This window comes from Eucyclogobius newberryi, unplaced genomic scaffold (genome assembly GCF_026437365.1).
Source record: "Eucyclogobius newberryi isolate DKJ021-1_F unplaced genomic scaffold, fEucNew1.0.hap1 SCAF_15, whole genome shotgun sequence".
Classification (NCBI taxonomy): domain Eukaryota; kingdom Metazoa; phylum Chordata; class Actinopteri; order Gobiiformes; family Gobiidae; genus Eucyclogobius; species Eucyclogobius newberryi.
The window spans coordinates 21,609,421-21,626,808 of NW_027315779.1; the positions used below are offsets into that span (position 1 = coordinate 21,609,421).

General features: G+C 44.5%; 1 protein-coding gene across 3 annotated transcripts in view; it reads right to left on the minus strand.

Annotated features, from left to right (window-relative positions):
• Positions 1–7,856: 7,856 nt before the first annotated feature.
• Positions 7,857–17,388, minus strand: part of dscama (Down syndrome cell adhesion molecule a) — a 92,877-nt gene continuing 83,345 nt past the window's right edge. The window contains exons 19-33 of one of the 3 annotated variants that reach the window (XM_072446735.1): positions 17,213–17,368; positions 16,880–17,013; positions 16,641–16,794; positions 15,243–15,360; positions 14,991–15,154; positions 14,816–14,914; positions 14,553–14,741; positions 13,824–14,114; positions 13,074–13,250; positions 12,970–13,000; positions 12,769–12,884; positions 12,541–12,690; positions 10,466–10,663; positions 9,980–10,282; positions 7,857–9,728 (exon numbers count right to left, since the gene is read on the minus strand). In XM_072446735.1, coding sequence (XP_072302836.1) covers positions 9,349–9,728; positions 9,980–10,282; positions 10,466–10,663; positions 12,541–12,690; positions 12,769–12,884; positions 12,970–13,000; positions 13,074–13,250; positions 13,824–14,114; positions 14,553–14,741; positions 14,816–14,914; positions 14,991–15,154; positions 15,243–15,360; positions 16,641–16,794; positions 16,880–17,013; positions 17,213–17,368 — 2,660 coding nt within the window. In that variant the 3' untranslated portion in view covers positions 7,857–9,348. Of the gene's footprint in view, positions 9,729–9,979; positions 10,283–10,465; positions 10,664–12,531; positions 12,691–12,768; positions 12,885–12,969; positions 13,001–13,073; positions 13,251–13,823; positions 14,115–14,552; positions 14,742–14,815; positions 14,915–14,990; positions 15,155–15,242; positions 15,361–16,640; positions 16,795–16,879; positions 17,014–17,212; positions 17,369–17,388 lie in introns of all 3 variants that reach the window. The other 2 variants (XM_072446734.1, XM_072446736.1) reach the window with 2 other exon arrangements.

Genomic DNA, 17,388 nt, shown 5'->3' on the forward strand with positions numbered 1-17,388 from the left:
TGTCTGAGGGCTTGGTATATCCACCTAGAGCCAATGTTTTCTCTGCAGTTTATTAGGGGTGCTAGGTAACAGTTTGCAACCTTAGATGTGTGGTCTAGACACTGGTTTTATCTCCCCAAATTCAGATGGATGTGATTGACAGGTGGATTAGCCAATCAGGGAATATCAGGGGCTGAAAAACATAGAGGATTTCTGCAGAGTGAAGAACACAACACTTGGTGAGAGAAGTTTTGTTTTTGTTCTAAATTATAGATGACCAATTGGTTTCTCTGTCTCCCATGCATCACAGAAACACTCGATTGCACGGTTTTGTTTGTGTTTGGCCTGAGACACGGGTGAAGAGAAGCGATTTACCAGACGTGCAGAAAGACCCAGTCTGGATCCCAGGCTGGTTAAAGTCGGCGAACCTGATTTTCACATAGCAAAACTTAAAAAGTAGATCTTTAAATCTGTGTAACTCGTCCCTAACTCTCACAAACTGTAATTAATTTTCGAGCACATGTACGGCTTTAGCACTCTTTTTTCAGACTGTTGAGTGAAACCCGGATGGTCCCCCAAGCGCCAATAAGACCGCTGCTTTAGCTCTTACTTTTGTGTTGACGAGACATACTTTATTATTAAATGCAGACGCTGTGCTATAGTCTCATTTTTGTCAGAAAGTGCTTCTTTAGTACAAAATAAAAATAACACAGACTGAGAAACGTTGCCGACTTCTGCTGAGTCAACAAGCTCTGTAAATCTGAGGTACATTAAGTTATATCTATTGTTCTGAATGTTTGACATATTTGAGCGGTGTCTTCCGCATTTGAGAGACACGTGACACAAAGTCTTCTGCATGTGAGAGACACGTGACACAAAGTCTTCTGCATGTGGGAGACACGTGACACAAAGTCTTCTGCATGTGAGAGACACGTGACACAAAGTCTTCTGCATGTGAGAGACACGTGACACAAAGTCTTCTGCATGTGAGAGACACGTGACACAAAGTCTTCTGCATGTGAGAGACACGTGACACAAAGTCTTCCGCATGTGAGAGACACGTGACACAAAGTCTTCCGCATGTGAGAGACACGTGACACAAAGTCTTCTGCATGTGAGAGACACGTGACACAAAGTCTTCCGCATTTGAGAGACACGTGACACAAAGTCTTCTGCATGTGAGAGACACGTGACACAAAGTCTTCCGCATTTGAGAGACACGTGACACAAAGTCTTCTGCATGTGAGAGACACGTGACACAAAGTCTTCCGCATTTGAGAGACACGTGACACAAAGTCTTCTGCATGTGAGAGACACGTGACACAAAGTCTTCTGCATGTGAGAGACACGTGACACAAAGTCTTCCGCATTTGAGAGACACGTGACACAAAGTCTTCTGCATGTGAGAGACACGTGACACAAAGTCTTCCGCATTTGAGAGACACGTGACACAAAGTCTTCCGCATGTGAGAGACACGTGACACAAAGTCTTCTGCATGTGAGAGACACGTGACACAAAGTCTTCTGCATGTGAGAGACACGTGACACAAAGTCTTCCGCATTTGAGAGACACGTGACACAAAGTCTTCCGCATGTGAGAGACACGTGACACAAAGTCTTCCGCATTTGAGAGACACGTGACACAGTCTTCTGCATGTGAGAGACAAGTGACACAAAGTCTTCTGCATTTGAGAGACACGTGACACAAAGTCTTCTGCATTTGAGAGACACGTGACACAAAGTCTTCTGCATTTGAGAGACACGTGACACAGTCTTCTGCATGTGAGAGACAAGTGACACAAAGTCTTCTGCATTTGAGAGACACGTGACACAAAGTCTTCTGCATTTGAGAGACACGTGACACAAAGTCTTCTGCATGTGAGAGACACGTGACACAAAGTCTTCTGCATGTGAGAGACACGTGACACAAAGTCTTCTGCATTTGAGAGACACGTGACACAAAGTCTTCTGCATTTGAGAGACACGTGACACAAAGTCTTCTGCATGTGAGAGACACGTGACACAAAGTCTTCTGCATGTGAGAGACACGTGACACAAAGTCTTCCGCATTTGAGAGACACGTGACACAAAGTCTTCTGCATGTGAGAGACACGTGACACAAAGTCTTCCGCATTTGAGAGACACGTGACACAAAGTCTTCTGCATGTGAGAGACACGTGACACAAAGTCTTCCGCATTTGAGAGACACGTGACACAAAGTCTTCTGCATGTGAGAGACACGTGACACAAAGTCTTCTGCATGTGAGAGACACGTGACACAAAGTCTTCCGCATTTGAGAGACACGTGACACAAAGTCTTCTGCATGTGAGAGACACGTGACACAAAGTCTTCCGCATTTGAGAGACACGTGACACAAAGTCTTCCGCATGTGAGAGACACGTGACACAAAGTCTTCTGCATGTGAGAGACACGTGACACAAAGTCTTCTGCATGTGAGAGACACGTGACACAAAGTCTTCCGCATTTGAGAGACACGTGACACAAAGTCTTCCGCATGTGAGAGACACGTGACACAAAGTCTTCTGCATGTGAGAGACACGTGACACAAAGTCTTCTGCATTTGAGAGACACGTGACACAAAGTCTTCCGCATTTGAGAGACACGTGACACAAAGTCTTCCGCATGTGAGAGACACGTGACACAAAGTCTTCCGCATGTGAGAGACACGTGACACAAAGTCTTCTGCATTTGAGAGACACGTGACACAAAGTCTTCCGCATTTGAGAGACACGTGACACAAAGTCTTCTGCATGTGAGAGACACGTGACACAAAGTCTTCTGCATGTGAGAGACACGTGACACAAAGTCTTCTGCATTTGAGAGACACGTGACACAAAGTCTTCCGCATTTGAGAGACACGTGACACAAAGTCTTCCGCATGTGAGAGACACGTGACACAAAGTCTTCCGCATTTGAGAGACACGTGACACAAAGTCTTCTGCATTTGAGAGACACGTGACACAAAGTCTTCTGCATGTGAGAGACACGTGACACAAAGTCTTCTGCATGTGAGAGACACGTGACACAAAGTCTTCTTCATTTGAGAGACACGTGACACAAAGTCTTCCGCATTTGAGAGACACGTGACACAAAGTCTTCCGCATTTGAGAGACACGTGACACAAAGTCTTCTGCATGTGAGAGACACGTGACACAAAGTCTTCCGCATTTGAGAGACACGTGACACAAAGTCTTCTGCATGTGAGAGACACGTGACACAAAGTCTTCTGCATGTGAGAGACACGTGACACAAAGTCTTCCGCATTTGAGAGACACGTGACACAAAGTCTTCAGCATTTGAGAGACACGTGACACAAAGTCTTCTGCATTTGAGAGACACGTGACACAAAGTCTTCTGCATTTGAGAGACACGTGACACAAAGTCTTCCGCATGTGAGAGACACGTGACACAAAGTCTTCTGCATGTGAGAGACACGTGACACAAAGTCTTCCGCATTTGAGAGACACGTGACACAAAGTCTTCTGCATTTGAGAGACACGTGACACAAAGTCTTCTGCATTTGAGAGACACGTGACACAAAGTCTTCCGCATGTGAGAGACACGTGACACAAAGTCTTCAGCATTTGAGAGACACGTGACACAAAGTCTTCCGCATTTGAGAGACACGTGACACAGTCTTCTGCATGTGAGAGACACGTGACACAAAGTCTTCCGCATTTGAGAGACACGTGACACAAAGTCTTCCGCATGTGAGAGACACGTGACACAAAGTCTTCCGCATTTGAGAGACACGTGACACAAAGTCTTCCGCATTTGAGAGACACGTGACACAAAGTCTTCAGCATTTGAGAGACACGTGACACAAAGTCTTCCGCATTTGAGAGACACGTGACACAGTCTTCTGCATGTGAGAGACAAGTGACACAAAGTCTTCTGCATTTGAGAGACACGTGACACAAAGTCTTCCGCATTTGAGAGACACGTGACACAGTCTTCTGCATGTGAGAGACAAGTGACACAAAGTCTTCTGCATTTGAGAGACAAGTGACACAAAGGCTTCTGCATGTGAGAGACACGTGACACAAATTAGCGGCGGTGGTTGGACCTGTTCATGCTTGGAGAGTTTTTTTGATGCCCCCTAATGGTCCGATTCCAGACCCTTCTGCATTTGAACAGAATGTAGGAGGGACTGGGAAATGTCAGGCAAATGCAGATGTATGTTGGACGTGTGTTTCCCGAGCTGCTCTCATGAAGGCTCTGGGTTTGGGACGTCAGATGACTACGTAGTTATCTCTGAGTTTCTGAGATCACATGAACAGTGGTGCTCTGGCTCCTGCAACGCAATGTAGTCGCTCACAAGAAACATTACCCTTCCACCCAATCAGCGTCTGATGGTCTGTGGATGTCAAGTTTTGTGCTTGTCCTGCTTGACTCGCTTTTGCCCAAAGGGGAAGAGGGCACTAAAAAGGGTCTGAGGAGGCAGCACCGAGTGGAAATGTGCAATGCTAAAAGGTCTATAAATGTTATAGATTGGATACGTTTGGATTGTCTGAGCACCATTCACAGTCCACCCTTCAGAATAGTCGTTCTTGTCTGTTGAATGCTGTTATCCCTCATTGTATTTCCTTTCAAAATGACATCAGTTTTTTAAAGCAGCCTCTGATACACTGTGTCTTTTCTCATTTGTTCAGACGATAAGAAGAACAACCAGCCCGATGACTTCGACATCGACATGGCGGACCCAGAAACAGCGAAGGCGGCTGTGGCCATCCAGTCTCAGTTCAGGAAGTATCAGAAAAAGAAGCAGGATGTTAAGCCTTGAAGCCCCGCCCAGTTTTGCAGCGACACCTGAAGGGGGCGTGGTCTTGCATGTTGTACACAGAGCACTGTCATGAACTCAGCAGGCATGGGGCGGGGCAGTCGGGGAAATAACAGTGTTATTGTATTGTTATCTGTGTGTTATTGTAACTAGATATGAAATACATAATCAGTGTTTAATATATTTGTTTGTTTTCACTTTTTTAAACATATTCTATTGTTGCCCCAGTTCATAGTCTTTTTTGTGTAATAGTTTGTGTATTTTTCACCCATAAAAACAATAGTAGCTGTTGTTAAAGAGGAATATAAAGCCACATTTCAATGTAGATATGATTTATACAAAGCAAAATCATACAATTTTAATTGTATTCTCAAATATTAATGCATTTTGGACGCCTAATTGTCATTGTTACAGTGATTAGTAGTATTGCGTATTACAGTGCATTATTACATTATTACAAGTGCAAGTATTTAGATTTGTCTTGTTTGTGACTGGCTATGTTTCCATGCTCACTAAAAATCTGATCATTATGAGATTTCTGGGAGTTGACAGATTATTAAAAAGTAAACGGTCACATAAGAAGTGAGTTATCTGATTTATTTCTGATTGTTCACACTTGTGCAAGTTTTGACAAGGAAAATTGTGCAAAACGGGATGACGAACATTTTAAAGATTGAAAGAATTATTTTCAAATTTAACAAGTCTAAAATACATTGCTCAACTCATCAGGAGTTTTTAATGATCAGATTTATCTTGTTCTGTAAACACACACCAAAATCAGATCCAATTATTGAGTTGTCTGATTATTCCAGTTATCTGCTTTTTTGTACCAACTGTTTTAATGTGATTTCCTCTATTATCATTGTATATCGCACAAGCACACATGAAGGCATGCCAACTTCAGACATAATGTGCACACAATCAATAAAGATGTGGAAAATGATGTCTCTTGTGTCACTAGATTGAAGTGTGTGCGTGTGCGTGCACATGTGCGTGTGTATATATTTAAAAAAAGAGTCTCCCTCACCCTCCGCAGGCGGCCTTTATTTATCCCCCTTCAAGCTCGGGTCCTCCACCAGAGGCCTGGGAGCTTGAGGGTTCTTCAGTATCTTTGCTGTTCCTGCACTGCACTTTTCTGGATCGAGATGTCTGATGTTTTTCTTGGGATCTGCTCAAGCCATTCTTCCAGTTTGGGGGTCACTGCCCCAAGTGCTCCGATCACTACGGGCACCACCGATACCTTCACGCTCCAGGCCTTCTCCAGCTCCTCTCTGAGGCCTTGGTATTTCTCACTGAAATAGGCCTTGGTGTTGCTCATGTTCCTTTTTCCGGATGTTACCATCCCATGGCACTGCAATGTCCACCACCACTTTCCTCTGACCCTTGTCAACCACCACTATGTGGAGGTTATGGCGCTCCATGTATGCCGTCCATGCCAGCATCTTGCACACTGCAGTTATGTGCGGGATTGTCTCAGGGCCCCCTTTGCACAGCCTACACCTTGGGTCTTCTCTGTTGTGGTAGATCTGGGCCTCTATTGATCTGGTGTTCAGGGCCTGCTCCTGTGCTGTCATGATCAGGGCCTCTGTGTTGTCCTTCAGACCGGCTTTTTCTAGCCATTGGTAGGATTTCGTGATATCAGCCACTTCAGTTATGTTCCGATGGCACATCCCATGTAGGGGCGTGTCCTCCCATGATGGTCCCTCCTGCACCTCATCATCCTCTGTTCCCCATTGTCTGAGACATTCACTGAGCACGTCATCTGTAGGAGCCTTGTCCTTGATGTACTTATGGATCTTGGACGTTTCGTCCTGGATAGTGGCTCTCACGCTCACTAGTCCCCGGCCTCCTTCCTTACGGCTAGTGTACAGTCTCAGGGTGCTGGATTTGGGAAGGAACCCTCCATGTGCTTGTGCATGGTCAGGATTTTCGTGTCTTAACATCTGTAGTCTGTATCTCCCCCTTTGGCAAACATTGGCAGGGCGTAGCTGTTTATTGCCCGGGACTTGTTCTTGCCATTGAGCTGGCTTCTGAGGACTTGCCTTACTCGTTGTAGGTATTTGGCCGTAGTCGCTTTCCTTGTTACCTCTTCGAGGTTGCCATTTGCCTTATATATATATATATATATATATATATATATTCAAGCCAGTTTGTGTTCTAAATAAGTACACTTTCACCAAGAAACAAACACATCCACATACAGACATGCATGTGATCTAGTGATCTTATCATGAGATAATGTGGGTGACCGGTGCTCAGGTTGTGGAGTGGTCCTCTGAATATGAATTACACCCACTATTATGAGGATTACACCTAGGGTTTCTACTTCTGTGTAGAAATATATCACAATAAACTATAATAAACCTCCAGTTCAGTAATTTTATTCTAATGTCTTGACTTTATCAGTTTAGCCCAGACTGAAGACCTACGTATGTGTGGTGCACAAGTGCTTCTCTGAGCTGTAAGACTCTTGAAAATAGTTTATTACAGAACATTTTTCAGATTCATTTCCCTCACCGACAGCCTCTGACAGCTTCATATTTCTCTGACTGATCACAAGGAAGAAGTCAGTCAGCTCTGAGCCACTTATTTATGAGGTTATTATTAACCTGCGATGTATGGACCAATCCAGAGTCTGGGACACGGTACTGTTTGAAGTATACACGAATCATAATTATTTTAATGCTATTGATTCACCTTTGAGTTGAGTGGCATTACTTAACGGTCCTTAATAATATAATTGTAAAATAACAAAAAACACTTTCATTGAATTTGACCAATCAAGCCCTGTTTTACAAAAAGCGTATGATCTAGATTTTTAAATTCATTGCATTTCACTGTATATTTTATGTTCTGTCTATAAAGTTGACACTGTATTGCTGTTCAAATCTGCCTGGTGACTGCTGAAGTACAGCGTCACACAAGATGCTATGCAGCAGCGCCCTCTGCTGGTGGCGGGGCAGCAGTGAACAGCAGAGGGCGGTGCTGTCGGTGCTGAACATGGAACTGGAACCTGTTGAGGAACAAACACGTTTTATCGGAACACATAAGTCATTTCAAACCTGCGCAAGATGCTTTGGGGAACAGCCATTTTATTAATCAAATTTTGAACTTTGTGTTAGTTTCTCTTTATTCCAGTGCCACCATGGTGAACACTAATGTTAAAAATAAAATGTGACATTATTCTTTTGTTAAAATGTATCATAATGAAGACATTTAATCATAGAACTAACCAAATAAACTGACAAAATGACCTCACAGCATTTTGGATCAAACTCTCTTCGGTGGACCCAATTCAACAGAAAGAACAGAAGTTGGCTGGGGTAGACAGAACAAAACATCTCTTTACGTATATCCACATTTTTAGATAATTTCCATAGACATTAGGTTTGGTATGAAAGGGAATTCTGTTGGATTGTCTCACATTTTTTTCCCTGTAGAGGAGTATTACTCAAATGCAGCAACAGTAAATCTACTGAGGAGAGTGAGAGCCCGAAGGCCCTGCCTAGTGCACTGAGAGAAGGGGACTGATCTGGACACACTGTTGTCGGGATGTTGTGAAGTGCAAACCATTACTGTCTAAAACCTCCCTGTTCTAGCTAACAACATTTACCGCTGGCACACTGCAGCAGTAAATACCCCTGAATACATAGCAGAATGTGTCCCGCCCTGTAGGATACTCACAACATAAGCAATCTTCATTACAGTACAGTATAGTTTCATAGACTTTTCATAGCTTTTTTCATATTGCACCATTAGAGAATGGGACACAGAGAAATATCAACAGAGACTCCATTTCCTAATTAAAACAAGATATGTGCAAACATGACTAAGGACTTTATTAACCAAATCAATTTCTCCCTGTAATATCCACAAATAAAAGTGATTTCTCTTTTTATATATATATTTATAGTAATAAGAATAATAAATCTTCACATTGGATCATTTCATAGTGTGACAAAATGCTCGGCTGGTGTGCCCAGCCGCGGTCATTATCCTCATTGTCTTTTTAGTTGGTCAGTCCCCATGCATCCATAGGAAATAGATTTTTTTTCTTCAAAAAAGTAACAAGTTGAGAGCAGCTGAAAAGTTTGGACTGGTGTCAATTGCTTTCGTTCCAAGATTTCTCCCGTTTATTCAGTTTTTCTGAATATTCCATAGGAAAAACATGACTCCAAATGGTCATCTTCTACTCCCGAAAAACAAAAACATGTCCGGGTTCATATGAAAACATTGTAGCAGTGGTGAGCATTTGGTTATCAAGAATAATGATCAGTAAGTTGACAACTAACAATAATAATCACTGATTAATATAAAGAATGAACAAGAATAAATAATGCTCCCTCAGTATTCAATTAGTTTGGCAAAGCTCCATCGGGAGTCGTCTCCAATGAGTGAATAAACAAAGAAATAGTATAAACAAACTGAAAAGAGAGAGAAACAAAAGCTCTAAAATAAATAAAAGGAGATTAGTAAAAGTGAGGCCGTATATACAGAACTGTGGTGAGTCAGTTTACTGCACTTGAGTGGCAAGTCCAGTGTGAGAGTCCGCCCTGTGCCCCTGCTGTTATACCAGCGTGTAGGACTTTGCGTAGGGGTTGCTGCTCTGTTTGAGATGTCCTCTCGAGTCCAGCAGAGACTCCTGGGATGTGCTGAGCTTGGCAGCTTGTGCCAGCTCAGAGCCCTCTCTGTGGGGCAGTGTGGCTGCAGAGCCAGGCTGCCACTGGGCTGAAGCGTCCCTGCTGACCTGAGGGGCCTCTGTGGGTGTGGGAGGCGCCATGCGTGATGGCCGCTTCAGAGAGCGGCTCTTCTGTGGCTCCAGACACGCCTGGCCCATCGCTGCCCGCTCCGTGCTGGACGTCGCTCTGGACGTGCCTGAGCACGACATGCCTCGATTTAACAGGAAGTCCATGCGCAGGTAGGGAGGAAGGTGAACCAGCTCGCCTCCTGCAGGACACACAATTTACAGTATTATAAATAACCATCAAGCGATTTAATCCAGCAAGTTTTTTGAACAAACTAATTACTACTATGTGTTCAGCCTGTAAATGTTCAGATATTAGTATTACTCATCTGAAAGTTTACACGGCCTCAAGATCAAGATTAAGCATTAGCACTTAGAAAGTTTAAGTTACGTGTTAATACAGTGAGTGTGTTGAAGAGCTTTGGGGCCGGGGTTAGCAGTTAGTGACCCTCACCCGGTCTGTGGGCTTTGGGCACAGCCATGTTCATGACGCGGCTCACGTCCTGAGGCTTGGGGGGCGAGGCGGTGAAGCGGCAGATGCCAGACTCAGAGGGCGTGCTGGACGTCAGACTGTCCGTGTAGTCGTTTGTGCCCGCCGTCATCTGCTCCGACGACGTGTCCGAGATGAAGCACTCGGTGATGGTGAACTTGGCGTGCCGCAGCTGCTCCTCCATCTTGGCGTGCTCGTAGGCTCTGGCCAGCTCCTCATATGTGGACGACGCACTCTCTGTGGACACCATGCTGCTCCTGGCGCGGTCTGGTTAGTCATTAGAAATGTTAGTGTGTTTGCAGTTAATGAGTTGTTAAGACAAAAACGTTGAGTATGGGAAATTTTCTAGACCAAGTTACACCTCAAACAATTCGAATAACCAAGAATAATACAAAGTAATCAGTTCTAAACCAAATCTAAATCAAACTAACTAAGCTCAGTGCAGTGTACCTGTGTCCTGAGATGGGCTGACGCTGTAGCTGTCACTCTCTTTGTCCACAGAGCCAGCGACTCGGGGCGTGGGGAGTCTCCAGTCTGTGCTGAGGGTGTGGGAGGAGACAGGGGGGTGGGGCCGGTTCAGGGTCCACTGGCTGGCATAGCGGTTTCGAGCTGCGGGTCCAGCTTTTGCAGTGCGGCGGGCGGTTGGGTCTGGGGGCAAAAAACACCACTTTAAAACAGATTATACAGTACCTAATGCTTTATATGCCGCTCGGGTCCTGACTAGAACCAGGAAGTACCATCACATTAGTCCTGTTCTCAGGTCTCTGCACTGGCCCCTGTGGCTCAGAGAAGAGACTTTAAAGCAGCTCTGCTTGTGGACCAGTCTCTCCATGGCCTAGCACCAAAGTACATCTCAGACATGTTAGTGCCATATGAACAATCTCAGGACTAAACATGGACCGGCCTCCTGCTGGTGCCAGAGTCAGGACTAAACAGGGACCGGCCTCCTGCTGGTGCCAGAGTCAGGACTAAACATGGACCGGCCTCCTGCTGGTGCCAGAGTCAGGACTAAACAGGGACCGGCCTCCTGCTGGTGCCAGAGTCAGGACTAAACATGGACCGGCCTCCTGCTGGTGCCAGAGTCAGGACTAAACAGGGACCGGCCTCCTGCTGGTGCCAGAGTCAGGACTAAACATGGACCGGCCTCCTGCTGGTGCCAGAGTCAGGACTAAACAGTGACCGGCCTCCTGCTGGTGCCAGAGTCAGGACTAAACATGGACCGGCCTCCTGCTGGTGCCAGAGTCAGGACTAAACATGGATCGGCCTCCTGCTGGTGCCAGAGTCAGGACTAAACAGGGACCGGCCTCCTGCTGGTGCCCAGAGTCAGGACTAAACATGGACCGGCCTCCTGCTGGTGCCAGAGTCAGGACTAAACATGGACCGGCCTCCTGCTGGTGCAAGAGTCAGGACTAAACATGGACCGGCCTCCTGCTGGTGCCAGAGTCAGGACTAAACAGGGACCGGCCTCCTGCTGGTGCCAGAGTCAGGACTAAACATGGACCGGCCTCCTGCTGGTGCCAGAGTCAGGACTAAACATGGACCGGCCTCCTGCTGGTGCCAGAGTCAGGACTAAACATGGACCGGCCTCCTGCTGGTGCCCAGAGTCAGGACTAAACATGGACCGGCCTCCTGCTGGTGCCAGAGTCAGGGCTAAACATGGACCGGCCTCCTGCTGGTGCCAGAGTCAGGACTAAACATGGACCGGCCTCCTGCTGGTGCAAGAGTCAGGACTAAACATGGACCGGTCTCCTGCTGGTGCCAGAGTCAGGACTAAACATGGACCGGCCTCCTGCTGGTGCCAGAGTCAGGACTAAACATGGACCGGCCTCCTGCTGGTGCCAGAGTCAGGACTAAACATGGGCCGGCCTCCTGCTGGTGCCAGAGTCAGGACTAAACATGGGGAATCTGCATTTCAGTTTTATGCAGCTAAAATCTGGAACAGTCTTAAGTCTGAAGATGTGAGACAGGTTCTACTCTGACAATGTTCAAATCTAAGCTAAAAACAGTTTTGTTTAGCTGTGCATATGACTGAAAGGATTTTTATTTGCACTCTTCTCTTTTATGACTTAAATTGTTTTTAATTAGTTGATTTTATTGTATTTTTGTTTCTGTAATTTCTTTGTGATTTTAATGCATTTTCCCTGTTGTGTGAAGCACATTGAATTGCCTTGTGTATGAAATGTGCTCTTCAAATAAACTTGCCTTGCCCTGCCTTGCCTTTATATGAACCTGAGGAGAAGCAACAAATTACACAAAAGCTGCAATAGACATTATATGCAAGTAACATAAAAGTCAGTTTCTTTTACACCACCTTAAAGTAATCAAACATATTACATGCTTACATTGCACAAAAGATAGAATATGCAAATAAAAAGAAACCGGCACAGTGGGAAAAAAAGAGGTGCGCCGAAATGAAAGTATTTAGGAACTGAAGAAGAGGAGAAACCCAAATATTACACAAACATAAGGCGCCTGATGCAGATGTCAAATGAGGTTGAAAAGAAAAGCGTCCGTACTGGACTTACTGGTTCCTGGCCTGGCGTCGGACACATCGACCAGAGGACCTGTGGCCTGGGACAGAGACTGATAGTGCACTGTGTGAGTGACTGTGGAGGACTTCTGTTTCTGAGTCTCCCCAAAGTCATTGTCAGTCAGTAACACAGTGGATCTATCATCTGCAGAGACAACAGAGGGTAAATATATGTATAGCAAATATAATAAAGACATATCACTCAAGTACAGTGGTGACTTACCAACAGTCTCCATGGTGTCCCTCTCCTCGATTAGAAGCTGGGCTCTGGGGATGTCGATGTGCATTCGGAGGGTCTGCTGCTGCTTGTTCACTGGCTCTGCTGGACGTGTGTTTTTACTAAAGGAATTTCAAAGAGAAAGAAATTCAAGCATAATTCATACTTTGTTAAGTAACTCATGAACATTAAAAGTGAGACTTTTACCTCATCAGCATCTCGGCCAAGCTCTTTGCATCTGAAACACAGACTGACTGTTAGTACAGCTTCATGGATCATATAGAGCAGTGTCACACAGTGATGTGCCTCACCTCTGAGCCTCTTGAGCCTCTGCTCTCTCCTCCTCCTCCTCAGCACTAACAGGCCGATAAAGATCACCACGATGCCCACAAGCACACAGGAGATGGTCACCATCATCTTCATCCCCTCTCCGCCTCCAGAGGGGTCCTCACTGATGTTGGGTGCTTTCACCAGAGGGGCAATGGTGCCTAAACACAGAAGAGAAAGGAGAAAGGATATTAGCACCAAGAAGTTGTATTTATTTATTTATTTAAGTAATTTCTTAGTAGACATTGTTACATTCTAAAGGTATTATAAGGCCCCATGCTTTACATACACAATTATTATTATTTAATTATATATTTATTGTTTAAGTAACGTTTCCTCATAATGAATATGACGTTGTCTATAATATATCTTAGAATATGCGGATGGATCATATTGTGAATTGTCATATTGACCATTTGGCATCCAATGAATTCAAAGTATTTTTCTCTTTATCACCATTTATTCACAGCTCTGTATTGCCATTATTTATAAATCGTTTATTCTCATGCAAAGCAAATATAAAGCATAAACAAAGTTTTTATATGATCTAGTTTACATTTTGAGCAGAGCTTTCCCACAGAAACACCGCTGCAGACCATTTTAGATCCAACACTACTGAGAGCAAGCCTGTGTCACAGGTGAATCGTAGCGGTGCAGTGGCCTGGACTGGACCAGCTCTGACACAGATTCCTTTCTCCTGGACAGAGGAAGCAGAAGTCTGGCGCTGAACTTACTGCCGTCGTAGCTGAGCGTGGCAAACTTGAGCCTCTTCTCTGCGTAGCCGGCGCTGTTGTACACCTTCATCTGCAGCTCGTACCACGTGGCCTCCTGCAGGTCGTACAGGAGATAGCTCTTGGTGAGGGAGGTGCGCTGGGCCGTGGTCCACGTGGGGGACTCCACAGAGCGGTACTCAAGCGTGAAGGAGGTGATGGGACAGCCGCCGTTGTTCCAGCCGTTTAGGTTGAGCTTGACCCGAGTGGCATTGATGCTGGTGAATAACTCCTGTTCTTTAGAGTATTGGGGTTCTGCAGGAAATGCACATGATACAAATGTGTAGTGAGAACAATGATGAAGGACTGTTCCTCAAGTCTTAGGGTTTAAGTAACAAAATACATGAACCAAAAATGCATATTCAGAATACAAATTGTGTGTGGAATACATGGTTTTATTTGATCAAATAATTTTGGCTTCAAACTCTACAACATTATTCATGTTGTACAGTTTGATGAGTCAGTGCACGTTTTGCTTACCGTCTGCAATATAATTGATTAATAAATAAATACATTGCAAACTGTGAAACAAACTGTGCTGTATGTATATTTATAAAGCAAAAAACGATGTGACAGTAATCTAAGTATTCAGAATACAGCACTCTGATTGGACCATGTAGCTGAATATGTTACAAATATACATGTATTCAGCATTCTGAATATAACATTGTAGTGATTATCTTTTGTGCGTACCTTTTCCATGGGTCTTTGCCTCTATGATCTCACTGATGCGCCCAGGCCCCACTGCATTCTGGGCAGTGAGGGTGAACTTGTACCATGTGCCACACTTGAGGTTTTCCAGTCGATACAAGCGCTCACTGGGGCTGATGGCAAAGTTTCCCCACTGCTCGCTGTTGTCCTCAGAGTACTGCAGAATGTAGCCTGAACAGCACATTTATGATGAGTACAATTACTGCAAATACAAAATAGAGACATCTTTACTGCTAATGTCTGACCTCTGATGGAGCTGCCCCCGTTGTCTCCAGGGATCCAGGACAGGGTTATGGATGTGGTGGTTGTCTTGGTGACAGTGAGTCGAGGCTGATCAGGAGGAACTGTGAGGAAAACAGACATCTTTGTAACGTACAGGTTTGTTTGAGCACATAAGCTATAAGTGACCATGTTTCTTACCCTGAACTTGCAAGTTGAGGACAATCTTGTCGGCCCCAAAGCTGTTACTTGCAGTACAAGTGTAGTTCCCAGAATCTTCTGCTTTGATTGTGCGGATAACCAGGCTGCCATTGCTGTGGACACTGCGGCGACTGTCCACTGCCACGGGTGCTGGAGTTGCATTGCTGGAAAATAGTCAAATGCATAATAAAAATCTAGCACTGATGATTTAACAAAGGGTTTAGTTGATTAAATATCCACACAAGTACATACATCTCCTTGAGCCATTTGATTGTTGGTGAAGGATCTCCCACTGCTTTACAAGGCAGCACAATGTCCCGCATCCAGGGTGTCGTGACGGTCCTGTTGAAGGTCAGTATCCGGGAAGGGGCTACAAATACACATAAGACTGATTATTGCTCCAAACTCATGGAGACGTCATTTGTCAGAGTTTTACACCAGTTGAAGGGGGTAAAAATACAGGAAGTTGAGCTGAGATATAAAACTCTTCTATGACATAAATACACAGAATGCACTTAACAAAATAAAGGTGTGGTCATCACCAATATTTGTCAAATCATAACTATTGTGTGAATTAGAACAGGCTTTTGCCCTTGTTTACGGTATGGTTATGGAATAACTTATGTCACATGTCCATGTCCAACCAGAAAGTAACATTTTCAGACAAGGAAAAACTAGGTAAACCTTTTTCTAAGATAATTATGCCAATTATATTTTAATCAAATGAGTAGTCCAACCTAAATATGCAAATCATATTTAACTGCAAGCATTTCTTCCTGCACACTGGTTTGGTAACTCATCCATCATACAGTCCCAGGACAGGATGTGGCTGTCCTGATACGAGGCCCGGGTCCTGACTCCAGACGCCACAGGCTCTATCAGCATAAGCTATCGGCTTATCAGCGCTCACAAGCATGTGGAGCGCTGACAGGGCCAAACGGCTTATTTACATTCACTGTGATATCCAAGACCCGCCGTGTCACCGAAAATACTGGGAGACATGACTTCAACCTACGAGCTTTATGGGTGTTTGATCATGAGATTCTACACAGTGTGGTGCTAAAGGGAACTTAAGCTTTATCTGATCTGTGGGTGTTTTAGTAGTGTTCAAAACATTTGTAATACACACATTTAAAGTGTTTTTGTTGTGTTACTTCTTATCACCATGTTCATTTTCATGTAGGAGAAGTAGTGCTGTCTCGATACAAACATTTCAAACTCGATTTTGATACTAAGGAATAGTCTGGACACTCAATACTGATTTCTACTACAATGATAGTAGTTTTTCAGCACTAAATAATTGTTCTTTCTTTATGTTACCATGTGATCTGTACTATGTGACTAGTTCTGATAAAGCTCAAGATCATAAAAAACGATTAAGGAAAAAGTGTAAAATGTTTCCCTATTGATGATTAATTTTTAAAGCATCTATTCTTGCTCAAAGTAATATCTAGTTTTGGTAATAGCTTTAGTATCGATTAGTATCTGATTTTTGATACAGTTGACAACTCTGAAGGGAAGTCAACTATAATAGAAAACGTAAACCAATGCAAACCAATGAGGAATTAAATCAGCCCAGACGCTGCCTTCAGCTTGTATTTCAGCAGAAATCACAACCAGCAGAAGAACGTAAAACAAAGGACCACATACCCTCTGCCATTGGTTTGACTGTGATGATCTCACTGGCGTTGCCCCGTCCTGCCGCTGTGACCGCCACCACCCAGATGCTGTACTGCCGGTTTCTGCTCAGGTTGGGAATTCTGTAGAAGAAAACATCTGGGGCAGCTTCAAACTCACTGCTCACCTGAAAAGACGAGGACAAAAAAAAGAGGAATTCATGAAAAACTCTAACCAAAACATCTCTTTTTGTAATCTTGTTTCGTCTTCACCGTTGGATGGGGATTGGAGCAGAACACAGTGTATTTCCTGATGATGCCGTTCACTTTGAGTGGAGGGAGCCATGACACGAACACCACCGAGTTGGACGCAGCCGCCGCCTTCACACCAGCTGGAGGCCCGGGAACTGCAAAACGAACAAAAAAAGTTGAAATAATCGCTTTCAAATGATTTTAAACAGCTCATGCATTTTATTATTCCGTTAAAATGTAATAAAGAGCTCATGTAATGTGTTTCCTTCAGACCACACGATAAGCAGAAGGTGAAGTTCATCTGTAACAAGCAGGACTACGCAGTGCATTGGAGGGATAGTGTAACGTCCGTACCGTCCTCTTTGGTGCGGGTGTAAATCTGCTCACTGCGGACGCCGTCTCCAGCTCGGGTGAAGGTTAACACCTGGATGCTGTAGTTGGTGTATTTCTCCAATCCATCCAACTCCAAGGAGGGTTTGGATGTGGTCACGTTCTTTATCTCTCCAAGCTCTGAGGGGAAAATGAAAGAG